The sequence below is a fragment of the Hemicordylus capensis genome, chromosome 3 (assembly GCF_027244095.1).
Source record: "Hemicordylus capensis ecotype Gifberg chromosome 3, rHemCap1.1.pri, whole genome shotgun sequence".
Classification (NCBI taxonomy): Eukaryota; Metazoa; Chordata; class Lepidosauria; order Squamata; family Cordylidae; genus Hemicordylus; species Hemicordylus capensis.
This window is the reverse complement of record NC_069659.1, coordinates 117,702,148-117,728,937: the sequence shown is the minus strand read 5'-3', so window position 1 is coordinate 117,728,937 and position 26,790 is coordinate 117,702,148. Positions and strand designations below refer to the sequence as shown.

The 26,790-nt window shown below is 41.7% G+C and overlaps 1 protein-coding gene across 6 annotated transcripts in view; it reads left to right on the top strand.

The window, feature by feature from the left end:
* Positions 1-26,790, top strand: part of OFD1 (OFD1 centriole and centriolar satellite protein) — a 41,001-nt gene that overhangs the window by 8,347 nt on the left and 5,864 nt on the right. For all 6 annotated transcript variants that reach the window (XM_053304623.1, XM_053304622.1, XM_053304624.1 and 3 more), the window contains 17 exons: positions 711-779; positions 863-893; positions 1,411-1,518; positions 2,190-2,326; positions 4,634-4,807; positions 5,119-5,225; positions 6,704-6,823; positions 7,696-7,769; positions 7,859-7,950; positions 8,095-8,284; positions 9,016-9,146; positions 10,422-10,533; positions 12,465-13,058; positions 14,184-14,331; positions 15,529-15,626; positions 16,500-16,619; positions 25,027-25,205. In XM_053304623.1, the coding sequence (XP_053160598.1) occupies positions 711-779; positions 863-893; positions 1,411-1,518; positions 2,190-2,326; positions 4,634-4,807; positions 5,119-5,225; positions 6,704-6,823; positions 7,696-7,769; positions 7,859-7,950; positions 8,095-8,284; positions 9,016-9,146; positions 10,422-10,533; positions 12,465-13,058; positions 14,184-14,331; positions 15,529-15,626; positions 16,500-16,619; positions 25,027-25,205 (2,484 nt within the window). The remainder of the gene's footprint in view (positions 1-710; positions 780-862; positions 894-1,410; positions 1,519-2,189; positions 2,327-4,633; positions 4,808-5,118; positions 5,226-6,703; positions 6,824-7,695; positions 7,770-7,858; positions 7,951-8,094; positions 8,285-9,015; positions 9,147-10,421; positions 10,534-12,464; positions 13,059-14,183; positions 14,332-15,528; positions 15,627-16,499; positions 16,620-25,026; positions 25,206-26,790) is intronic.

Genomic DNA, 26,790 nt, shown 5'->3' with positions numbered 1-26,790 from the left:
TAGGTTCAGACACCATGCAAGACCATGGTAGGTCAAGTAAACCAAATCTTGGGTTCAGATTGTCATTTGACTGAAATAAACCATGATTTGTTGACTGGCATTATTCCAATATACAAACTAATGTCAGTTAAGTTAAATAAGCCTTGGTTCAGACGTCTGTGTGATGTTGCTTGACCTGTTCATACAGTAAAACAAAACACCTCCATCATATTAATTTCCCCTCATTGTATCTCAAAGGTTTTTCAAGTAGCCAATCAGAAGTTTTAGAAATTGAAATTTTCTATGTAAAAGTAAGGTATGAGGAAAAAGTTCCACAAACATACTTTATTTGGCCTGAAATGTAAAATGGAAGGCCCTGGCAAAAGATCTAGTACATTTTGAGGGGAATGTGATTTCTTAGAGTTTGGGGAGCACTGGCTTCTGCAAACTTCCAAGCTTGGGGTGGACCAGTCATAAAAATAAGGTGTGGTGTGGGTCAATAAATGACAGTTCATTTGTAGATGAAGGGCTCCAGGCACAGGCAATTGGAAGGGAAAGGATGATCATTTTATAAGAACTATTCCTTCTTCAATGAAAACCTTACCTATGGCGTCTCATATGCATCTCATTTTGGTTTATTGCCCTAAATTTTCTCATTGATTATGGGAATTATTAAATGTATGTAGTTAATAGCTAAGATGTTTATTTTGTCTTGTTTTCTTTTCTCCAAGGTGCTTACTATGCAAGATCTCCTGCAACTGATTAGGATCAATCCAAAGACTGACCTTTACAAAGCACTGGTAAAATAATCTTACCTCTGAAATCATTATTTATTAGTGATGTTTGTATGCATCAAGTGAATTATTTTTCCTTTCAATTACAGATTTCAGCTTCAGAAAATGACAGTTCAAAAGGTATGATTGTAATTAGGAAACAAAATGAGGATATGGGCCACAATCCAAATACAGCCTGGGCAAACATATTCATATATTTATTTTATATAAAATATTTAATATCCTGCCCTTCAATTTAAAGCAAAGCTTCCAGGGTGGCTTGCACATATAGATAAGACAATAAAATAGTTAAAATTGCAGCACAGCATAAAAGGCTAGGAGCATGCAACACATCTGAAAACAGCATAAAAGGTCATTTGACAATTGAATGTGTGGCCACTGATATTTTTACTGGAGCCTGCTGCTGAAAAGATGCAAGCTGAAATGAATCTGAAGCGATTAGTCAGTGCAGTAAAAGAATAATTTGTTAGTAACTGATGTGTGTTCTATACCCTTTTAGGGCAGATTTTCTTTAGATGTATTTAATTTATAGTCACTGGCAAACTTACTGTTGAAAAATAATATTTAATTGCTGATCCTTGATTCTCAAAATGTGATTGTAGCAGAAGAGATGTGTGACTAACAGTACCTCTCTAAGGCTTTCTTGTACAGATTTTAATGGAATTGATGGAGCATAGTCTTTGTAAGGAGAGCTGTAATACAGAAACTCAGACAAGTCCCACACCTCTTTATAAGGAATCCCTTGGTAAGTGTTGTAGTTTGCTTCTCCTGAGACTTTATGTATTCAAGCTCTAGAGAATATAATGATCCAGTTTCAGTTCTTGACCTTAGCATTAGGGCCAGTTCATATATTATTATTCGCTAACAGAGTGGCATACAACTGTGAGTCACTGCCATTAAAAACAAACCAAAACATAAATGTTGGTGAAACATGGAAATGTTTTGTTCCTCCACCTACCTGTAATGCTGTGCAGTGCCGAAACCATACCTCAATGGACAAGCACAGAAGGCATAGTTGACTATATGGATCACAAGCCTGGCACCTGTGCAAAGCAATCCTACACAAAATGAAGGCTGGAACAGCAGTTAGGTTAGAGGATGGAATACAGATTCAAGCTGGAATACAGTGGTCGTCATTTAAATTGGAGCTTAGGTTTGAGCTGCCAAACACCTGCTTTCTTCACAGATTTTACGTGCCCACACGTTATTTTTTTAAAACAGCTTTTCTCCTCTGTATTACTCTCTATTCACCCTTTTTCACAGAGGGTGAATAGTCATAACTAGTCATAACATAGCTAGTCATAACTTTAAAAATTGAAATAGAGAAGCAGCTCTAAGCATCAACTTTCTCAGAGGTAAGCATTGTTGTTAAAGATAAGCATTAATAGTGGAACATTACTTTATATTTTTTCGTAGCTGAGAAACTTCAACTGATTGATGAACAATTTGCAGACAAATATCCTCAGTATCACAGATTTGAGTCATTGGAAGTAAAACTTGCTGAATATAGAAAAGAAATAGAAGAGCAGCTCCAGGAAGAAATGACTCAAAAGGTGAGGGAAATGGAAGGAGGAGTGATATATGATAACAGTATTTATATGCCTACTAGTGTTTTCTGGCCCGTTGTAATAACGGGCGCTAGTAGGGGAGAGTTTCCCCCCCTGCCCCACTCCCTCTGGCCTCCCCCCACCGCCCTCCCAGCTGCCCGAGACCTCCTTACCTGAAGCAGCCCACAGCAGTCGGGCGAACTGAAAGCAGTTTTTGCGCAGAAGAGAGGAGCTCCCGAACAGAGCTCCTCTCTGTGCTTAGCCAATGCCCAAACTGCTGCTATGGACGGAAAGGACGCAATAGGCGTCCTTTCCGTCCATAGCAGCAGTTTGGGCATTGGCTAAGCACAGAGAGGAGCTCTGTTCGGGAGCTGCTCTCTTCTGCGCAAAAACTGCTTTCAGTTCGCCCGACTGTTGCGGGCTGCTACGGGTAAGGTCTCGGGCAGCTGGGAGGGCGGTTGGCGGCCATGGCGGCGGCCATGGCGGCGGCCGTGGAGGCATTTTCCTGGGCCATTTTGGCCCTTAATCATTTGGGGGGGGGGAGCGGGGAAGGAGAATGTGGGCAGCTGGGAGAGCGGGCGGCGGCCGTCTCCCCGTCGCGGTCTCTGTCTCCTCCGGCCGAGGCGGCGGCTCTGCCGCCGCCTTGGCTAATCTCCCCCGCCGCCTCTTCCCTGGCTTTTTTGGGGCGGCACCTTCTGGCCGCTCAACATGGCCGCCGGGTGCTGGCGGTCATGTTTCCCTCGGACTGTTCTGAGCATGCGCTCTGCGCATGCTCAGAACAGCCGAGGGAGGCACGGACACACGCTTGGTGTCCGTCCACGGACGGACACCAAGCGTTTTATTAGAGAGGATGAGATTTTGCATGCATTTGCTGCTTGTTTCTATATCACAATAATATAATAAAAAATAATAAACATAGTAATCAAAGCAGTTAGATGGAAATTTATTCAGCCAGAAATTGCTAATTACATTGCGAATAGTAGTAGTAATTGTGGGGGGAGGCACACAATAGGGAAATAATAAATCCCCTCAAGTATCTGGAGAATTTTGGTTGGTTGTAAATGTCAGGAGGTGTAACCAGAGATGGGTATCTAAACAGAGTGCATTCTACAGTAGGACCAGCTAAGCCTCTACCCCCCAAAATTGCCTGCTGATTTCTGGCCCACACTGCAGGCTATGTGAGATATCTTTCTTTGGATCTTCTGACATTTGTTTTTCTACCCCTAAAAACAGCCACTGGGTGTGGGAGAAGGATTTAGAGGGTGAGGCTTAACCCTTCCTCCCCACGCCAATCCCTCAATGCAAATTGCCCCCTGAAGCTGCCATTAGCTATGGAGGCAAAAACCTGCAAGTAAGAGTGCCTGTATTGATCCCCCATCTGCAGTTCATAACCGCTTGGGGAGGGAAGCAGCTTACATTGGAGAATCTGCACAGCAGGAAAGAGTTAAATTAAAATTCCCCGTTCCCTGCAACAGAACTCTGGGACAGTGAGACCCAAATTTCATTTATTCAGTAGCTGGTCAGATCTTTAGTGTGAGGCTTCTAATAATGGCACAGCTAATCTGTTTATGCACTAAGGCAGGGATTCCCAACAGGGGTACTAATAGTCCTAGGGGTACTTGATGGGCTTACGGGTGTGTGTGTGTGTGTGTGTGTGTGTGTGTGTGTAATTAAAAGCCTTCTGCCTCCTCATTAGCTGTAGCTATACTAATTGTAGGATTGCTGGATTGAAGCTGTGAGTCTGTTCCTGATTGGCTGGTTATGTGCTGAAACTCAGGGTGCCCCTCCCCTCAGCCTGGCTGATAGGTTTCAGAAAACTAACATTGAGTACTCCCATTGAAATTAATAGGATAAGTAGTTTTGCCACATTAATTTCAAAAAGATTGCTTATGAGTAGCTTAGTGTGGATGTGAGCCAGTGACTGTAGTATCTTGTCTCCCTAACTGTGACATTCTAATTTGTGTTTTTAGGCATATGTGTGTCATTACAGTTATGAGAATGGCTTACATCCAGATTAAGTTACTCATAAGTAGTTTTATTGAAATTAATGGCACAACATGTCCCACTTATTTCAGCAGGAGTACTTGTGAATAACGTAGTCTGGATGTGAGCCAGTGTCTGGAGTAGCCTGCCTCATAACTGTAATGGGATACCTGAGCTGAAGGTTTATGGCAGAAGGTGTATGCTTGTTCAAAAAGATTGGGAACCCCTGCACTAAGGGAACTTGTTACTGACTAACAGCATATATATGTTTAGGCATGATATTTTTATTTGGCAAAGTTGAATTTTTCAATTTTGTTTTAAATGTAACAGTTAAAGTACTTCAAAGAGGTTGAAGTAGCCAAAATTAAAATGGAAGAGAGAGCACAATCACAGAAAGAAATTTCTGAGCTTCGTAAAGAATTTGAAAAAGCTCACCAAGCCAAGTCAGAGGCTCTTACTTCCCGTGAACGAAATGCTATTGAGAGACTTCAGAAGCAGCAAGAGGTAATGTTCAAAATGTTGGAACTAAATAGAATGCCAGTGTTGTTTATGGTGTTCTTTGAATCAGAGGTGAGTGGCTTGTCCAACATTAAGAGCCATAAGTAATGTGTAATGAGAGCGACTGCATGTAGTTCTTCACGTATTATACAACACGATCTGTTTTATACATACCTGAGCCAGTGACTAAGTTTGCATGGTGGAGGTGCTGCCTAAGTGAACACAGCTTGACTCCCTCCCCTCAGAATTCATATGCAATCTGTTGCTGCTGTTGCTACTTTTGGGTGTTGTATAATACGGAAATATTTTTCTAATAGATTGATGGAAAGGAGATTTATCTGCAAAGGCAAAGTCTGTTGAAAGATATTGAAACAATAAGAACCCGAGAGGCAGAATTGAAGCAGAGAATAGAATCTTTTGAACTGTGAGTAACTAAACACTAAACTCATGTAACTGTTTGGTTTGACTGTGTGCAACTACATTAATTTTTATTTCACTTTGTATTATGTTGCATCTTTAGGAGCTGTGTTATCCAACTGTTTCTGGCAGCAGGGTCATTTCTAGCAAAGAATGTCTTATGTTTCATAGAAGGCTGGCATTGGTTTAGAGCTGGGGTGCACCAGATCTGGCTTCCAGGCCTTATGTTGTGCAAGCCTGCTTTAGAGAGACTTAAGGAACAGTCTTTTTCTTTGAAGTCATGAAATCAAAAATCAATGCAAGATGTCAACAGCAATTGTATGTTAATATCGTGCCATTAGTACAGTTGTATATTTCACAAATACAGGATTCTGACTAGTTTTCAACCAATATTATTGCTGGCCTTTCAGTAATCTTTAGTTTATTAATTTCCATTTGGTATTTGGAATTTGTTATCGTAAGAGAGGAAGGTATTGTAATAAGTGAAGACAATTTCTCTAATTTTCCAGTAGAGGGCGATGGTGAATCTTTTGAAATGGAGGAATAAGCTGTATCTTTCCTTGTAAATCCCTTTACTTTTAGTTATTAGTAGGCCTAAGTAATTCAGGAATTTTTCTCAATTAATAGTATATGCCATAGGTCAATTTTGCCAAACATAAGGCCTGATTGCCTTACTAGATCTTTTCGGGGTCTCCAATGAGGCCTATGGCAACTTTAGCACACTTCAAGGAACGTTATTTCCAGGAGTAAGAAGCACTTTTCTTAGTAGGGCAAAGCACTGACCTAATAGGTGCTGCTATTTCATACCTCAGTATCAGTCTTTCTGCCATTCTGTTTAAGTTAGTAACACATGTGTCAAAAAGTGTAGAAAACATGATTTGCCAATATTTACTGTCAAGACGGGATGTTTAGTGGGTAGTAGTGATTTGTATGACATCATGTGAGGAGCTGGTGGCTGTTCTGTCATGTGAGAGAACAGTGGCATTTTGAAAGAGGGCTAAAATGGTGAGGAGGTAGAACATGCAAACGTGCAAAAGGTCTGATTGGGGCAGTGCTGGTAAAGTGATTTTGGCAGCGAGGACTGTTAAACATTTACTGATTTTGCTTCTACTCTTGCCTAATCAGTCTTGCCAAGTGATTTTGGGAGAAGTGGAAATTATTCTCCTCGGCTGAGTGGGAACTGTTTGAGTTTGATGCTATTGCCTTATGGCATGGTTAAATATGCTTTAAATTATTAATAGTGAAAAATAAGTTGGAGGGGAGTCGGTGAGCATATTCTGTATATGTTTTTACATTATAAGAGCTAATAGGTCTTCAACTTGGTCAGTGTGTGGTCAGGAGACTTCTTGGAACCCCCTGTGAGCTGCTGTAAGGCTCCGCATGAAAAGTGGGATGCAAGTATAATAACCAAGCACAAAATCCCTGTTATGTTTTTGATGCTTTTGTCCTATAGTGATTGCTTTCTGCGTATCTTTCCCCTTGTAGTGCTCAGAAGCTGCAAGAGTCAAAAAATAAAACCATTGAAGATGCACTTCATCGTCGTGAGGTAGCCGTGAAGAATATTGAGGAGACTTATGACCAGAAACTTAAGAATGAACTCCTAAAGTAATTTATTTGCCAGCCTCCTTCAGAGTATGAATGTATAACATGTAAATAGAAAAGCAAAGACACATGACATACAAAAGATTTGAACAATTTATTGAGCCCTTTTAACCACTTGAGAGGTGTCTGTCCTGTGTGGGTGGTTGGTTTTAAGTGTATTTGGAGTTCTGGCTGCTGCTGTGTGTGAGTGGAGTGTGGGGCAGGTAGTGAAAGAACCAAGTCTGTTGCTGATGCTGCTCATGCTGTGATAATAACCTGGAACCCTCTTGGGCCATGCATGCACTGCTAATTTCTTAGATGTTCCTGATTTAATTTCATCATTACTTGCTTCAAGATTTAAACTCAAAATTGTTTCATCAGTGGGGCTGTGATTGAAGGTGACACTGCTATGTCACATTTGATGATAAAAACCTTGAAGATCCTCTCCCCCACCACCACCCACCAAGAGTCACAGGCAGTTGAAATCATTGTCTAAACATGGTTCAAGTATGGATCTCATGCACTACTTAATGGATAATTATCCTTATTCTTTTTGCTGCATAAACTGTTTTGAGAACTTTTTGTTGAAGCACGTTAGGTAATTATTAATAACGTTCATTTCTGAAGCCTCTTTGGTTCAGGCATCCAATAGAAAATATTCTGTAACGTGTTCCAGATAAATAATCCTGCATCCTGCCCCTGAAAATAAGTGGTAGCTTTTATTTGTTAAATTATACATTGTCACACTTCAGAGGAACTCTTATCTGCAGCAGCTTTAAAAGGGCTGAGGTTTTGCTAGCCTACAGCAATTTAATTGCATTAATTTTTTAATCAGTTGTCAGGTAAAATTTCTCATCAGTTGCCAGCCCAAAGTAATACTGTAATTTTATTCCTAGATACCAGCTTGAACTAAATGAAGAATATATAACCAGAACCAAGAAAATTGCTGAAGATGAGAAAAAAAACAAAGGTGACCTTAAAAAAAAAGAAGAAGCTTTAGTTGATTGCATTGACTCACAATATATCTAATATAAATTTGACTTCTTTCTGATCATTCAGAAAAAGCTGCGCTTTTACATGAAGAGACCATTTATGTGAATTCAAAAAAGGAAGAATTCAGAGAAGCTGTATCACGTGCAAAAGAGCTTGCGGTAATTTAACACCTTTTTTTTAAAAAGTGATGCATTTTAATTGCATTTGCATTTCATAGAAATAAAATAAACAGATTTAAATATAAATCTGTTATCTCCGAAGCAGTACAACAATTTTGCTTCTAATATGCTATTTATTTTCAGGTGGAGCTGGATTCGGTCAAGGCTCAGGTTTTATTATTAAGTAAGCAGAATCAGTTGTTGTCAGGAAAACTGAAAGAAGTGTCAGATTATCCCTTGCTAAAAGAAGAGAAAATGGAGTTTCAGGTGCAGAATAAGCTGCTCAAACAACAGTTAGAGGAGGCGCATAATGAACACCTACAACTCCGAGACAGTTAGTATATTTCTATTTTGTAACGTTCCTAGGAATTTTCTAAGCAAGAGCTGGTCTTGATAATACATTTTTAGAGATATGAAAGTGACCCTATCCGTGTGTGTGTTTGTGTGTGTGTATGCATGCGTGTGTGTATGCATGCGTGTGTGTATGCATGCGTGTGTGCATGCGTGCGTGCATGCAGACACTTTTCTGTTGCACTTCTATGTAGGCAAATTGGTTTTTAGGATTTTTGTAGCTCTTCAGAAAGCATCTGCTAAAATCCAAAACCACCATCTGATGCATAAGTAGTGCTATTTAAAATAAATAAATTCTGATTTAATTAAAAAAAATTAAATTTAACCACCCCCTCAACTTAAATTATAGATTTTTATTCACCTTGAACAGTGGTTCCCTTTGTTATTGATGTCTATTAATAGATCTTCATATTTAAGAGTTATTTGCCATTCCTGTTCTCTTAGCCTCCCCCACTGATTAGTTGTGCTGTTGTTGCCAGCACCTTTGCTAAATTGTAGCTTGCATGAAAGTTTTTTTGTGTGACTATGGCTAACAATTTTTGTGACTATGCGAAACAATTTTTTAAAAAAATCTCTTACCGATACAGAGAAGGTGCAGTACCTTTCAGTCTGACTCCTAAAATTACAGTGCTCTTAAGTCTGTCTATTGGATAGAATATCATGCTACAATAAGAAAAGTTTTCCTTACAAATGTACTGCCTTCTCTGTTTATAGAGATGACTCAGCCATCATCTGAATATATGGTTCTTCAAGCAGAACTGAAAAGAGTAGAACATGCTAGGAAGCTTGAACATGATGAGTCTGAAACTCATAAGCAGCTCATGGAAAAGCAGTTACAGAATGAGGTAAACAGCCATTTTGTAGTCATGCTAGTGTCTAAATAGGCATTTGTCAAATAAGCTTTTAAAAAAAAAGTAGTGTGTTTTCTAGTTTGAAAATAAGTCACGATATGGAAACCACAAATATCAAGTCATCGGAGCAATGGGGGATTGGGTTTTAGCTTCCTGGTTGCTGGAAAACATCCAGTAAACATCCACTAACAGAGATCCAGTTGGCGGGGACTAGAGTCAGGGCCTTTTCGTTTGTGGCCCCTTGGCTCTTGAACGTCCTCCCTGAAGAGCTTCGCCATGCTCCCTCCCTCATTGTTTTTAAAAAACATCCTAAAATGCACCTTTTAAAGGAGGCTTTTTAATGTTCCATTATTATTATTTTGTTATATCTGGTAGGTTCTTTAGCTTTTTATAATTTTCCGTTTTAATTTGGACCTAATAATGGATCTGGACTGTGATCCGTTGTAACCATAAGGAATGGGTTCTGCGCCTGCGCAGGGACCTCGCAGGCTGATTGTCTAGCTCCTCTTGACGCCCCTCCTCCGCCTGCACGTGCTGTGCTGAGACCGTTAAGAGTGGCGGTTGGGGCAGCCAGAAATGCCCTCCACGGTCATTTCCGGCCACCCCGACCCACGAGTACTCAAAGTCAATGCGTTTCTCCACTTTTTTTTTTTCTGTGTGCAGAGGTCAGGTGTCTATTACCCGACGGCAGATACACAAATCCACGGATATTGTGGTTCTACTGTATATAATTTCAGTCTAATTTTATCCATAGTTTTTCTCACTTTTATTTATTAAAGACTAAAATTCCTGAAAAATGACTGGACTTCTGAAATACATTGATAGAGCAAAGGCAATGGGCAGTCTTGTCACTTCTAACTGCTGCTGAATTTTGAGCTCTGAGCAGAGTGTTAAACAAATGGCGGGTGTTGCAACACTGACAGTGCTGATTCTGGACCTTTTTGTTGTCATTCTCTCAAACAGAGCAGAAGGGAAGCCTGGGTCTGTGGTGTTCACCCCTCCAAATACATGACTGGCACTCTTAAGAGTGACTGCAGTTTCTTGGGCAGATTATATCTTGAGCAGCTACGCACAGATAACCCCTTGGACAGCCCACTGCTGCCTGTGCATACTTCTGGATAAGGGCCATTGTTTTGTATTTCCCAAAAAACCTTTCCCCCATTGTTGTTACAAAGGTTTACTGGAAAATAAGGAAAACCATAATAATCAGTACTTGTTTGATACTGTTCTGATTTTCTAAGGTACATTTTTTCTTTGAATTTTTTTTAGATGGATCATTGTGCACAATTAAAGTCCCAGCTGTCTGAATGTGAAAATACTATCAGAAAGTTAAATGTGCAAATGGAAGACTTGAAGTTACAACTGAAGCAAACACAGACAGGTTCAACAATTCTTTTCCCCCCAAACTCAACTTGCCACTCTAGTTCTAAGCACAGTTTGGTGCACCTCATTCTGCACAGAATTAAACTAACTAGAGGTTTAACTAACTAACTCTATTTCCAAGAAAAAGCTACCTATCAGTCTGTTAAACCACACATATTTCTCTTTTGAAGTGGTTAGAATTAATACCCTTCTATCTGATATTGTAAAATATATCTGGTATTATAAAAACTCCATTTAAAACAACCTCTTTTGGCCAGAGCAGGTCTAGACCATATGTTGAACAGGTGTAGACAATATCTGAAAACTCTGAAATCCGGACAACCTAAGAAGGATTTCAGGTAGATCAAGGGTCACTATCTTCCATGGTGACTCTTTCTTGCTTCCTATCTCTAGTTGCCATCTAACGAAAAGTTTCATGTCCTCCCCTTCCTTTATGTCATCCCATGCTGTGCAGAGAAATTGTTAAGCAGAAAACTCGAGATTTTGCAGTGAGAGTATCTAGGTATTACCATTTGAAAGCCTTGGCAAAAACACAGAGATATTTTCAGCTCCAAGTTATCAAAAACTGAATAGGAATTAAATGCAGAACTTGAATCTACATAGACTTAATGACTGATACAGTTGCACTGATAAAATGTTATTTCTTGATTATAGTAGCATATTCACTAGGAAGTCATTTCAAGTGCACTAAAACTTAGAAAAATCTTGTGATGGATGTACAGATTGTTGTCCTGTTTCTAATTGTTAGTGAGCAAAATTAATTCAAAATGCTTGTAGCTACGTTTGCATTTTATTTTGTGTGGTATTTTAAATATATTATTATACTGCATCATTACAAAACTAGTAAAAACTGTTTACTTTTAAATGTAGTAAATTAAAATACAAAGTAACTTCATGCATATAGTGGCTGGAATCCAAATATTTCCTTTCATGAATGGAAACACATTCACTTGTGCGTTATGGATGGAAGCACCAATGCAACAGTCCCCCACCCCTTTCCCTTCAGTTTCAAATATTTTTTGTCCCATGCCCCCAAAACCCTCCAGCAGAAGGTCAGAATACCCTCTGGTGTACAAAAGGACATGGAGGCTTCAGCAGGAGGTAGGGTTACTGACCTCTTCCTGTGCATGTGTGGAAGGGCTTCCACTCACACAAGTAGATTTTTAGCAATCCTGGATTTTTCCATATGTGCTTTTTAAAACACGTGAAAGGGGGAATCCTTTGGGAAATGGTGGTGGGTGGCATGGTAGAGTGTGTCATATTTGCTTTTTCCTTGATGCCTTCAGAGCATGTTGCCAAGTACTGTTCTGAGCACACTCTGTACACTTTCATTGGGTCTCTTCATATAGGACTTCCCATTAAGTAAAGTAAGATTGCTGCCTAGAGAGTCTTGATTGGATCTTAAAAACTGTGAACAGAATTCTGCTCGCACAACTGAGCTGTCTCACTACCCCTGATTTTCTACTGAATTCTGCCTAAAGGGAACCTTTGGAAATGGTGTATATGGCATAGAGTGGAAGGGAGGGCTGCAAATTGAGGATCCTTGTGCAAGTGAAAATGTCTTCCATTCATGCAAACAGCCCTTTGTATCAATATCTTGTCCAGTGGCTGTAATACTTTCAGCTTAGTTTGAATGCTTTCTGCTGATTTTGTAATGTGTGTATGTGGACAGCTGTGTTATACTTTTTGCTAACTTTTTTGTGTGATTACACAGTCTTAATGAATTGCATTCCTGAAAGTCTGATATAATTTTACTATTTTCTTATATGCATATACGTTTGGATTTTTGTTCAAATGTAGAATAAGCTGGCTAAAATGTAAATATAAGTTCATTTTTCAAATGCGTAGTCTAATTTTGCATGCTAATTATGTGAACAAATCAAAATCCACCATCTTATATATATGTATAAAATTGTGTTATCTATTTAGCACTAGAGAATGAAGTCTATCGGAATCCTAAGCCCTCTCTGGTGGATCGTTCTATCATTGACTTGCCTGATGACAGGATTGTGCCACATGATATTTATACAGATGGTGCTTTTTTAAAAACGCGGCCTGTTATTTTTGGAACTGGAAATGGTACAAATTTCCAGAATCATCATCATGCACTGCAATACAACACTTCACCAGATTCTGATTTAGAATTTGTAGCCAATACCAAGACTAGGATAAAAGAATTGGAAAGAGAAGCTGAATATTTGGAAGAGGCCTACAGGAATTACCAACACAGAGTAACTCAAAGCACAGTTGGCCCAGGAAAGGCTCCATCCTCTTCACCTTTACCAAGTAACTTTACCATGCCACCTCGCCAAAGACTGTGGTTTGCACAGGATGATCCTCACTCTCAGCAATTGCCCCTAGGTGGATTAAAAAGTGAAATGCCTTATTGGGCATCAGCAAAAGGGGATCACTTGAAAGATCATCTAAGCCCTAAACAAAAAAAAGCTGCTCCTAGCAGACGTCTGTCTTCTACCCCTATTTCCAAAACAAAAAGAAACATTAGTAACAAGCTGTTTTCAGAAGGTAAGCAATTTGATACTTAAATTATGGGATGGTGTAGTATTGAGACCTTACAAATGAGAATTGTTTATCATTATTTTGTGTGAATAGCAGTGGCTGCTGATGACAGAATTTGGTGTTATGATGGACTATTCTTCCATTAGACCACTTCCATTTTCTGCATTACTGAAATTATATACCCCATGTCGACTCTCACACATCCCCTTCTAGTGCTACACTACCTTTCTGTGAAACTGCCAGTCCCAGTGCTTGATGACCTCTCTCTAGACACTTACCAAGGAAATAAGTATAAAGTGATGCATATTGGGGCAAAACCCCCCAACTTTGCATATCCACTGATGGGGTCTGAGATGTCAGTGACTGACTGGAAGAGAGATCTTGGCATTGTGGTAGACAGCTCATTGAGAGTGTTGACTCTGTGCATAGCAGCTGTGAAAAAGGCAAATTCTATGCTGGGGATCATTAGGAAAGGGATTGAAAATAAAAGTGCTAATATTATAATGCCCTTATACAAACCTGTGGTGTGACCACATTGGCGTGCAATTCTGGTCACCTTAAGAAGGACATTGTAGAACTAGGAAAGGTGCAGAAGAGGGCAACCAAGGCATTCAGAGGGTTAGAGCACCTTCTTTTATAGGGCTGTACATGAAATAGATTTTGTGTTTGTTTCAAGCTCTACATTTCATCAAAACAGTGGTTGAGCCAACTGTTTCAGTGAAACACTTCAAAACGTTTCAAGTGTTTTGGCCATAGGGAACAATGAGAAATTCTAAACACCCCATTCTCAGTAGATAGCTCCTAGGAACACGAAAGTGAATTGGCTGGTAGGGCATAATGGGTGCTACCTACCTACCAACCAACACACAAAATAAATGGGCAAGCGGGCAATTTTTAACAAATTTTAAACCAGTCCCCCAAACCCTCATAGGATCTGAACTCACTAAAGTTTTCACACTTGCCATTAATATCTGAAAATTAGCTATTGAAGCAAGCCATTATATTTTAAAATTAAGGCATTTTAAGAATGCAGTGCCTTCAAACCTTCATGAATATTAGTTACGTAGTTTGGCAGGTAGTTTGTTGTCACACTAATGTACCAGAATAAGAGGTTGCTATTGGGTTTTGCAGATACAACTGGATCATACCTTGCTGCTTCTCATCAGAGTGTTGATCAGCCTCTCTCCCCCATTCTCAGAACAGACAAGCTTTCATCTCCTGCATTGGTTTCTAATAACTCAGTGCCTTCTTCCACAGTCGCCAGCGAACAAAAATTGAGGTAAACCTTGTATGTGCAGTGGTAAAATATATTTCTTTTCATAATGCCCAATGTTTCTTGCTCTATATCTCTTACGAAGCATTAATCCAGGGCTTTTCCAAGTGTGTAGTTTGTCCACAGATACTTTGACAGCACATTTCCTAGACCATTATAACAACAGGAAACAAGATTCGGTAATTCTGAAACCCAAATCTGGGAAGATATAGATGTAGTCTTTGTTTTGGTCAGAGTCCAGATACAAAAACAGGGTTTACACACACTGCATAATACATTGCTCCATCAATAATATCTTACTATCCTATCATCCATTCCAGGTATTGGTACTTGGTGTGTTATGCCAGGCTAATGGTTAATACCATAACTTAATTCTGAACCTCAAATCTGGGAAGAAATTCAGATGAGAACATGTTGCCCTGGCAGGGAGAGAGGCCAGCGCTGACTGAGAAGAAAGCCCCTCAGGGAGGTTTCTGAGGAGAAACTCTGCCTCAGGGAGAGAGGCCAGTGCTGGATGTTGTGTTTGCCAGGAGAAAGGCCAGCACTCCTCTTCTCCGCCCCCGCTTCTCCACTAAAACCTGCAAATATGTGAACCACTTGACTGTGGTTAATGAGGTTCATCCTTTATTTTTCAACCATACATAGGGGAAACCATGAGTAACCATGTGGATAAGGAGGTCCTAATGTAAATTTAAAGGCTGTTCTCAAGACCAGCCCTACTTGAGCTAGCACTGCCCTGCTGCAGATACATGAACTCCTTTACCGTGGTTAATGAGGCTCATCCTCTAGTTTTCAACCATGGATATGCACCACACTCTTTGCGCATTGAATTGTGGAATACGGAAGGATACAGCCTTCCCCCCCCCACCTCACTCCAGGATCACTCACGTGCCAGTTGTATGGTTGTGTGGCGGAGCTCAGGAATGGTGAGGATTGTGTGGGGGAAAGTAGGTAGTGTCCTGCCTCCACCCACCCCTAACTTCCCTGGCGCGAATGGTCATCAGAATGGCCTCTTAGTCTCTGATAAGCCAGGGCAAACAAAATGCCTTGATAGTAAAAGAACTTTCTTGATGCAACTCTGTTCAGTTCAGTGTATATTATACTTGAGGTTCACTATGCAGATCTGGCTCAGGTACAAACTTTATAGTCTAGAACTTTTCCTAAACTACATGCAGTTGCTTCCCTTCATCTCCTCCCTTTTAGTCATCAAGAACAAACTGAAAATCAGGACTTTGGTGTCTCTTCAGTGCCTGAGAAGCTCCTCTATGAAGACCTTGGGAATCATGACTCTGCCAGTGAATGTATGTTTTCAAAAATAACGGGAAACTTGGACAGTCTTATTGTGTTAGAATTAGGAAGTGCATAAGCACAAGTTTTTCTGCTTAAATGACTTTCCATAACATCTTGCTTGAAGGGAAATTGTATAACTGGCCTTCAGAACCACCCTTTGTCATGTGTTCCTCTTCTGTCCGCAGCCACGAGAGCACAGCCACTGCCAGAACTGCAGCATGAGAGGCAAAGTTCCTTGTAATGTTGCATCTGATGTTAGCACAATGACAGTTAATTCAGGATGGAGGTACTAGTCTAGAGTTTGAGTCTCGAAATTAGCCAGGCTGACAGGCTGTCCTACAGTCCTGTAACTGATCCTGTGAATTTTATGCAGAAGGAACACAGGGGAACAGTCACAGTGAGAGAGACAGGGCACTTGCAGCCTATCATCAAAACAAGAAAAGGAAAATTATAGGAAATTTGAAGTTTCTATTTTATGTGGAAGTGAATCAAGCAGAACCCTTTGTGCTGGTCGATGACTGTAATAAAGGAATTGAATTGAATTGAAGCAGAACCCTTCATATTTTGCATGTCTAAATTGTGGATTTTACACCTTCCATGTCCACCCTGAATGCAAGCTCTATCAAGTTTTTGGTTCACAAATGCCTTGGAAGAATGAGTTTCCAAGCCAGACAGTCCCATGACTCTGATTAAAGCAGCAATGCAGGCTGTTTGAAGTTTCTTCATTCTCAGGGTAATGGTTGAGTTGGCCAAGAGGAGCACTTAATTAATGGCTTATACTTACACATTCTGAACTCCAGTCATTCCCACACTGTGTGTCCATTTCTTTGCCCTGCTTTGATAATTGCAGAATAATGAGGGCATTGTTCATACTTCTCCTCTAGATCAAGAGGACATTCCAGAAGAGCTTGGAAGCGATGTGTCATATCCCTCTGGGAATGTTGTTAGTGGGAGCCATGTCCCAGCCACTGTGCCAGCGACAGTCACTTCACAGCAGGACACAAGTGAGTTCTCAGCTCAGACAAGTGTGAATACCCTTTTTAGATGGCATGTTTATAAAGGCTGAAGCTTTTGTAGCATCTTTTCTAACATTAATGAAATGCCATCCTTTAAGCCAGCTACTGTTCATAAAAGAGAAATTTAAAATGTGTGCTTAGATTTGTTGTGTGATTAGTACCATTTTTTCATGGAAGATTGAGGAAATGATTTAGTTTAGATTTATTATATTTTGCCTCTATAGAGATGGATGTTGAAGTGCTAAGATCTAGTTATAGACTGTGTGTGTATGTGTGTGTGTGTGTGTGAGAGAGAGAGAGAGAGAGAGAACAAACCTTCATCAAAGTTTTTGCCCCATCATTTGCCAGAGATCAGAATAGTTTGTTCCTTCAAAAATTTCAAAATGTGCCATTAAAGCTTAGTGGCACATTTCGTATTTGGCAACACTGAAAATAAGTACTTTGGCTTCCAGAGATTGGTGGCAGATCAAGTGGAATACTTGTAGATCATGAAATTTAGCCCAGATAACATGACATGAATTCACTAAATTGGGAAAGGGTATTACTGGGCTAGGGGTATTTTTCTGCATTTGAATAGACCCAAGTATATTGTGTGAATGTGGGAAAAATAGTCAGCGGTAAGTGGATAAAGACAGGCAGATATTCTTCCAGATCATCAGTTACGGGTGAATAGCCTCTTTATTTTATTGCACAGTATACATTGCATATATGCAGTGTCTTGCATATAGAGTAGTGTCATGCTCATGTGGTGGGTGAGATTTTCTCTCATCCCTCCTTCCTTCTGATGCCTCCAAAAATATGTCCCTGAAGCTCCCTCAGTCCTCAGGGTAATGTTTTCAGGGGACAGCAGAGGGAAAGGGAGGATCTGCTAAAATCAGACCTCCCCAGCTTCAGCAAGTGCAGCATTATTCTTGATGCTGTATTTGAGCCAATATATTCAGAGCTCCTTGGGGAAAACCCATTGCCGAGCATCTCTGTAACTATAGGGTAGAAGGCAAGTAATTATGATTGAGTTTTGCAGATAAGGTAACAAAGGTAGAGAGATACCAGTGCCAGCATTTTCAGTTTCAGGGTCTAAAGTATAGAACCTAGGAATTTTAAGTAGGGATATGTAAGAACTTTTTGGGAAGAACAGAAACTACTATCTTCTTGGTTGCAGGGGTCAAGGGCAACTCCATGGGTTATACCTGTCATGAGCTCCAAGACAGGACAGTTTTGATTAGCTAAAGAGCCAGCGTGGTATAGTGGTTAGAATGCTGGACTAGGACCGGGGAGACCCGAGTTCAAATCCCCATTCAGCCTTGATACTAGCTGGGTGACTCTGGGCCAGTCACGTTTCTCTCAGCCTAACCTACTTCACAGGGTTGTTGTGAGGAGAAACTCAAGTAAACTCAGTGTATGTAGTACACCGCTCTGGGCTTCTTGGAGGAAGAGCAGGATATAAATGTAATAATAATAATAGTAATAGTAGTAATAATAATAGTAGTAGTAGTAGTAATGATAATAATAATAATAAAGAAAGAAACACACCTACTAGAGCCTGAGGGGGATAGCCTTGCCCCAGTTCTTTCTGACCTGAGTCGCTCCAAGCGGCCTAAAAATTTTCTTTTCTACCTTATATTATATTAATCTGATTACTGTATCTTCTTTATTTGATCTTAAGTCCTAATTTTCTCTCTAGTTTATACCTTAAAAAAAATTCTTACTTTAAATTTTTAAGCCTATTTTCCTCTCTCTTCTTCTGTTCCTCCTCCTTCCCTGCTATGGAGCATGCAGGAGAGTACAAGATGATCCTAGGGGGAAGGGACAGGGAGGCTTCTGTGAGGCACCAAGAGTGTCTGGATTGCCTCCTCTGAGATTGCCAATGCTGAAAGGGTTGGCACCTCCTGGGCTGAATGCTGCCGGGGCTGCAGCAAGTGTCCCACCTTCTGGCTGCGAGACTTGTAGCTCAGCAGCCTGGCGTGCCTCAGAGAAAGGCAGAACATCGGAGCATGAGGATTGCTCCAGAGCGCTGTCGATCTTGACAACGGGCCTTAATTAGGCAGCAACGCTCCCCCTTCTGAAGCCTCTTCACACTTCAGTGGAAATGAGGGCTTGGGGATCGTTGGAGGAGATAGGTGCAGCTGCAAATGGCCATGTAATGACGCGGGCAGCTGCAGATGGCTCTGTTACAGCGTGAGCGGCAGAAAAGGGTGCCAAGGACAGACACACCTCAAAGCGGGCCATTAGACATTGGCAGCAGTTGAGGAAATAGGGGGGCACATGGGACCAGAACCAAAAGACCAAGTCACAGCTGGTGAGATCTATTGTAGGGGAAGGTGGCCCCTCTGCGGCTCTCTTGAAGACAGGCTCCAGCATACCAAAGGCAGTACCCCTGAGTTGCAGGCCTGGTTCAGGAATGCTATTATGGACACGATTCACCAAATCAGGCCCCAGAAAAAGAGTAAAGAATCGAATAAAAGAAGAGGTTCCTCTTCATCTGAAGACTCATCTTCCTCTGGTTTGACTAGCCCACTGCCCCAAAAAAGCAAAGAGGAAAAGAAAGCATATTATAAGCTCTCTAACGAATGTAAAAAAAAATCTTGTCTTCTAAGCGAAAAAAATCAGGATCAGCATTCCTTTGATCTATCAGGTCTAGATTTGGGGCGGGGGCAGGACCCAAATGTACAAAACCCCAGACCTATGGGTCCTGATAAACATAGGCTCATAGTGATGCTGGTGATTGATCTAGAGGCTGACCCTGAGGAGGGGACCGACAGGCCAGATGGTGAAAATCATGCTTCTGACATCGTTCCTGACAACGAGGAGGGCTAATGGTCAGGGGGAAGACTCTGACTCTGGCAATGTCTCGCAGTGCCTGTTTGTTACAAAGGACTTGAATCCTCTTATGTCTAGAGTAATTGCCACAATTGGGTTGCAATCAAAGGTGACACCAGAGTTGGCACCATCAGCTAAGGGCGACCTGGTTTTCCCTAGGGCAAAACCTAGGGACATGTTGTTGCCAATGCCTGAAGTCTTTATGGAAACTGTTAAGCAGGAGTGGCTTCTACCTGCAACAAATAGAAAACTAATGGCCGTGGAGAACCACTTTTATTCTTTTCAGTAGGATCCATCAGATTTGTTAAAAACCCCATGTGCAGATGCACCAGAGGCACAACTCATATCTGGTTCTTTGGTGCCGTGGGATTTTTTTTAAAAATCCATGTGCAGATGCACCAGAGGCACAACTCATATCTGGTTCTTTGGTGCCATGGGATAGAGAGGTCACCCTCAAAGATCCTGCCGACAAAAAGACAGAATTTGCACTTAGGAGAGTGCACAATAATTCCTCATTGGCCACACATTCCTCTGTGGCTTCTATGGTTGTCAGGGCATCCCTTTTGTGGGTGGATGATCTCCATAGCGACCCGCCATCTGATCCAATAAAAATGAGGCAGCAGTTAGTAAAGATTCAAAAAGGACAGGCATTTGTGGCGGATGCCACACTAGACTCAATTAGATTTTCGCAAGAGCATCTGCAGCATCTGTAATAGGTAGGAGAACTGGCAAGAGGACTCCACATGAAAGAATAACCTGACTGCAGTGCCATATGACACCACTAAGTTGTTTGGAGATGCTGCTCATAAGGATGTATTAGTTGAATCAAAAGACAAGAGAAATACTATACCATCCACACCAATATACCAACAGCCCAAAAGACTGGTTTTTTTTTTAAAAAACCCACACTTTGAGCAATTCCAGCCCTTTTGAGGCTTCCGGTCCTTTAGGGACCAAGACAGAGATTTCAGAGCACAATGCGGTTCCTGGAATCGCCAACTTTTCACAGCCAGAGGTTTCAGAAACTCATTACAGTCCTTTAACCAGGACAACCAAGCCAAGCCACAACAATGACTCGGGAACGGCCAGGCAAGGTCACTGCCTGGTGAAGTACTTCCATGTGTGGGGGTCATCCACAATGGACAGATGGATCCTAAGCATTATTCAAAGAGGGTATAAGATATAGTTGGATACCTTTCCCTCCCACAGATTCCAGCCGACATCCTGCTCTCGCTCTTTTATCAAGCACACAGAGCTCCTAAAGGCAATTCTACACCTGGAGGACATAGGAGCGGTGGAGTTGGTTCCACTCTGTCAGGAGGGAAGGGGCATCTATTCTATATTGTTTACCATCCCCAAAAAAGATGGTTCAAAAAGAGCAGCTCTGGATCGGAAGTATCTAAACAAATAGGTAAAGCACGAACGCTTCAGGATGGAGTCGCTACACTCGGTGCTAGAAGTACTTCACCATCTTGATTTTCTGTCATTCAGAGATCTGAAGGAAGCTTACCTGCATGTTCCCATCCATCAGGGCAACTGTCATCTCTTCAGATTCAAATATGCCGGAAGACATTACCAGTATGCTGCCCTTCCATTTGGACTATCTTTGGCCCTTTGGGTCTTTGCAAAGGTGCTGGCTCCCATCATGGCATACCTCCATCTGCAGGTAATCTGGATATATGCATATTTGGACGACTTCTTGGTCCAGTCTCCTTCAAACGTGGCAGCAGAGCGTTATTTATTAACAATTCTTTCGACACTAAGAGAGGAGGGCTGGTCTTGTGGTGGCAAGCATGACTTGTCCCCATAGCTAAGCAGGGTCTGCCCTGGTTGCATATGAATGGGAGACTTGACATGTGAGCACTGCAAGATATTCCCCTCAGGGGATGAAGCCACTCTGGGAAGAACAGAAGGTTTCAAGTTCCCTCCCTGGCTTCTCCAAGACAGGGCTGAGAGAGATTCCTGCCTGCAACCTTGGAGAAGCCGCTGCCAGTCTGTGAAAACAATACTGATCTAGATAGGCCAATGGTCTGACTCAGTATATGGCAGTTTCCTATGTTCCTATGAGTTTCTGATCAACCGAGAGAAGAGTCAGCTGGTCCTGTCGCACAGGCTTCAACACATGGGAGTTGTAATTAATCCAATGCAGGACCATCTTTTTCTGCCCCAGGATCAATTCCTGACCAGAGATCAAGGCAGCACTCTCAGCCCCCTCAGTGTTACTCCTCACACTGGCAAGGATTTTAGGCCTGATAGTCACAACACTAGAAGCCGTCCCATTGGTGAGATTTCATCTAAGAGGCCTGCAGTGGTTCCTATTACAGTATCAGTCTGCCATTGCAGAGAAGAGGCACATACTTCTACATTTGTCTCCCCAGGTCCGTCTGTTGCCACAGAACTTACTGCAAGGAAAGCAGTTCTGGACCCCCTGCCCCCAGCAGGTTGATAGTAACCAAGCAATAAGGACTGCGGTGCACACTGCCAACATCTGTCAGCACAAGGTACGTGGTCTCCACAAGAAAAGTATCACAGTATAAATTGGCTGGAGCTGAGAGCTATCCAATTAGCTCTGAGATCCTTTCAACAAACCCTTTAGGGGCACCACATCATAGTGAGAACGGACAACACAGTGGCGAAAGCCCATATAAACCAGCAAGAGGCAACAAGATCAAAATCCCTTCACGAGGAAGCAGTCCTGTTAATTAGCTGGGTGGAGTTGCACCTGGGGTCCCTGACAGCCCACCATGTTAAAGGAGACTAAATCAGCTAGCTGACTGGTTGAGTTGGGAAGATCTGATGCTGGGTGAATTGTCTCTGAACCCAAAGATTTTTCAGCAGATAGCCCGAAGAGTGGGATTGCCCATTATGGACTTGTTCGCAATGCCTCACAACACACAATTACCAAGGTTCATGGTGAGATTCCCTTGCAGCGGAGCTGAAGCTATAGATGTGCTGTTGACTCCGTGGTCAAACAGCCTCCTCTACGCTTTTCCACCGACACCTGCTGTCAAGGGTGTTGAGAAGAATACATCTTCTAAAGGCAAGAGTGATTCTAGTAGCTCCGTTCTTGTCCAGGAGTCCATGGTTCACAGAACTATTACATCTAACAACCACGGAACCATGGTTTCTTCTGGTAACTCAGGACTTACTCCATCAGGGTCCAGTACAACATCCAAATCCAGACTGGTTGTGGATTGCCGCATGGAAACTGAGAGGTGGATCTTGAGTCGGCAGGGATATTCTGATAAGGTATTAGAGACTATCCTTGCATTGCATAGACCTTAAACAAATTGGATATACCAATGCATGTGAAGAACATTTCTGAGATGGGTGGCACACCATTCAGTACCTCGGGGAGAGGCGTCAATTTAGCACCTGTTACAGTTTCTACAAGAGGTACTAGAGTGGGGCCTGAAGCCAACCACTCTTAAGAGGCAAACAGCATTCTCAGTGGGCATCGTATTGAGCATTTTGGCCAAGTCTCTACACATGCATCCTCACCTGAAGAGGTTTCTCAAAGGGGCCACACTTATCTCTCCACCAACAATTCATCTTTTCCCCCATGTGGGACTTACATACGGTGTTGAAGGCCTTACAGTCTCCACCCTTTGAGTCTTTAACAAACATTCATATACATATCTTGTCGTTTAAATTGGCATTCTTGATTGCCGTTAACGTCTGCGAGAAGGGTATCAGAATCATAGACACTTTCGATTCACAAATCGTATTGTATTTTCCAACAAGAGTCTGTACACCTTATTCTGGACCCCTTCGTATGTACTAAGGTGGCGTGCTCATTTCATCAATCACAGGACGTATTTCTTCCATCATTCTGTGCAAATCTAGTGCACTCAGCGGAAAAATGGTGGCACAAGTTGGATGTGCAACATTGCCTTAAAAAATACATAGAACAATCCACATCTTTCAGAATAAAAGATTCTCTTCTTGTTTCCTTTCTTCCTGGATCCATGGAACAGCTGTGACGTTGTCTACCATTGCCAGATGGATTAGGGCCTTCATAGCACTGGCATATGAGGCACAACATCTCCGTCTTCCTACATGCATTGCTGCTCATTCAACAAGGTCGGCAGCAACATGGAGGACCCCATCAACATTTGCCCAACATCATAAGATAGACTCTTGTGCTTCAGCACAAGCAGCATTTGGAAGAAGAGTGCTGAAACAGGTGCTTCCCCAGATATAGACAAAGGCACTCCCTCCCTGGGCGTCGTACAAGCTGTGGTATGTCCCATGGAGATGTCCTTGACCCCAGCAACTGAGAACGGAGCATTGGTTCACTTACTGTGAAGGCTTCTTAGTTGCTGGAGTCAAGGACATCTCGGCCCACCCAGCTTGACGTGCTTGTCTATGTCTGGGAGAACATTTTGTCAGCATTTTTAATTTTTTCTGCTTTACACTAAAGAACTGGATGGCACCAACCTTTATTAAGGCGCCTTTTATTTAGCATTCATAGTCCGCTGTTAGGCTTCATGTTTGTTCTTTATGACTGTTGTTTTTTCTATGTTCGTTATTACTGTCTATTTCTGATGTTTATACACTCTTCTATTTTTCATATATCATGTAACTTGTTATGATGCCTCTCGTAATTTGGCCTGAAAAAACTGGGGCAGGGCTATCCCTCTCAGGCTCGAGTAGGCGTGTTTTTCTATTTAGCTAATCAAAACTGTCCTGCCTTGGAGTTCATGAGGGGTATAACGCATGGATATGTCCTTGACTCCAGCAACCAGAAGAAGCCTTTACGGTAAGTGAACCGATGCTCTGTTCCTTCCCGTTGCCCTTCCTTTTTCCGATCTCTCCTTTTGTATAAACTATTCTATCTGTACAATTAATGTTTTCAAATATTTTGTGAGGGAAGGATTAGGATCCCAGAAGACAAAAAGGGAAGGAGCAGAGGGCTGTATGAACAAACATGTATATTGGGTACAGGCACTTGAAAAGAGAAGCATGAGAAGAGCACTACTGTAGTGCATTGGTTTTACCCGTGTCTTGGCGCACTGCAATAGTGCTCTTTTCATGCCCCCCACCCCAGCTTCTTCCCAACAGCTGGAAGGGCTGTACCCAAATTTATGTTGGCTCCTGAGACTTCATAGTCATGAGGACTAGAAGTGTATGTGTGTCTTGATTTTTAAAGTCATACAAGATTATTGGAGTACCAGCTTCTCAATCTTAATTATCCCATAATCATACAAAATATTTAGCCGTGCTGGTAAATGTTTGCTGGGAAGCCATAAAATGTATTAGGAAAATCCCTTGTACTTTCACAGTAATCAGAGGCATAAAAGCCTGCCTTGGGTAAAGAAAGGGACACTTCACGTCTCTGGCTTGATGGCAGCCTCAGGAGAGTCATGGACAAGGGTCTTTCTGTCTGGAAAGCAAGAGTGTGCTATGAATATATGTGCTAATGGCATGTCTATATAATTAAATTTTCTGTTGTATATGAAGGTAAGATGTCTCTTAACTATATTTGCTTCAATACTGTAAAATGTGTAAATGTCCACATTTCATTCTTTGGCTTCAGGGATGTACATTTTGTTGATTATTGCCTTGTACGTATCAGGTGGAATAGAAACGAGAACAGTCTTAGAGGGTCAAAGGCAGTCTGAAGAACTCAAAGAAGAGGAGGAGGAACAAAAATGGGAAAATGAAAGGAAAGAGAGAGAAGAAAGAAGGCAGAGGGACAGGCACGAAGCTTTGGAAAGAGAGCAAGGAGTACTGGCAAAACTGAATGAGGACATGGTAATGTGGCTCAGTCTCCTGTTATAAACTGTATATATAAGCCAGAGGAGTTAATGTTTTTCTTTTGCTGATAATAAAATAGCACTTCACTTATTAGATTGGGACCAATAACATTTCAGAGACTTGTGGACAGTATAGTAGAGGAAACTGAGCACAAAAATATGTTGTGGTTTTTAATGGTATCTGCTCAAACCAATCTTGCATGTTTTCGTAATGTTGCAAAATGTATCCATGGAAAATCACAAGCTTCCACAAGCGGAACTAGTATTGCTGCAATAGACACCTATTTAGTCTGTAGACACCTATTTAGTCTGCAATAGACACCTATTTAGTTTAGTCTGGCAGTTGTATTTTTCTGCTCTACAAGATATTCAACTGGACACAACTCTCGAGTTTAATGGAAATCCTCCTTTTAAAAATACTGTTCCTTGCAATTTCTGCAGCAAAGTTCAGATGGGGAACGTTCATTTTTTGTCCCCCATGCTGTTTAACATCTACATGAAACCACTGGGAGAAGTCATCCAGGGATTTGGACTGAGTTGTCAGCAATATGCCGATGACACTCAGCTCTATCTCTCTTTGTCACCTTATCCTAGGGAGGTAGTAGATGTCCTGAATCGGGGGCTGGATGCCATGATGGGTTGGATGTGGGCTAATAAACTGAGACTGAATCCAGACAAGACGAAGGTAATGTTGATTGAGACCAAGTCGGGATGAGGAGATTGCACTGGTTCTAGATGGGGTTGCACTCCCCTTGAAGGAGCAAGTATGCAGCTTAGGGGTATTACTAGACCTGGCTCTGCTTTTGGAAGCTCAGGTGGAGGCAGTGGCCGGGGTGCCTTTGCACAGCTTCGGCTAGTGCGCCAGCTGTGTCCCTTTCTTGAGAAGGCAGATCTGGCCACAGTTACCCTTGCCTTAGTCATGTCACAACTGGATTACTGTAACACGCTCTACGTGGGGTTGCCCTTGAAGAATATTCAGAAACTGCAGCTAGAATTTTATTTGGAGCTGCCTGCTGGGATCACATCACACCCATATTGAAATTGCTGCACTGGCTACCAGTTTTTTTTCTGGGTCCAATTCAAGGTGCTAGTTTTGACCTTTAAAGCCCTTAATGGTTTGGGCCCAGGATACCTAAGGGACCGCGTGCTCCCAAGGGTTGCTGCCTGCTTGACAAGGTCATCTGAGGGGCCTCTGCTCCGGGTGTCGACAATGAGGGAGGCTCGGCTGTTGTACACTCTGGACAGGGCCTTCTCTGTTGCTGCCCCCAGAGTACTCTGAAATGCTCTCCCTGTGGCTATTCACTCTTCAGTCTCCATCACAGTTTTTAGAAAGCTTCTTAAATCTTGGCTTTTTACCCAGGCTTTTATATGATTGTCTCTATTGCTGCTTCTTTGTATATTGTATTTTGTATGTTTATTTTATGCTTGTATTTTTAAATCTTTAGTCAGACTCACGTTTTTATGTTTTAGCTTAATATTTAATTGTGGTTTTTTTTTTATAGTCTTGTTGTTTTTTCTGTGAACTACCTTGGGATTGTTTTAATTAAAGGAGGTATATAAATTTAACAAATAAATAAATTAAT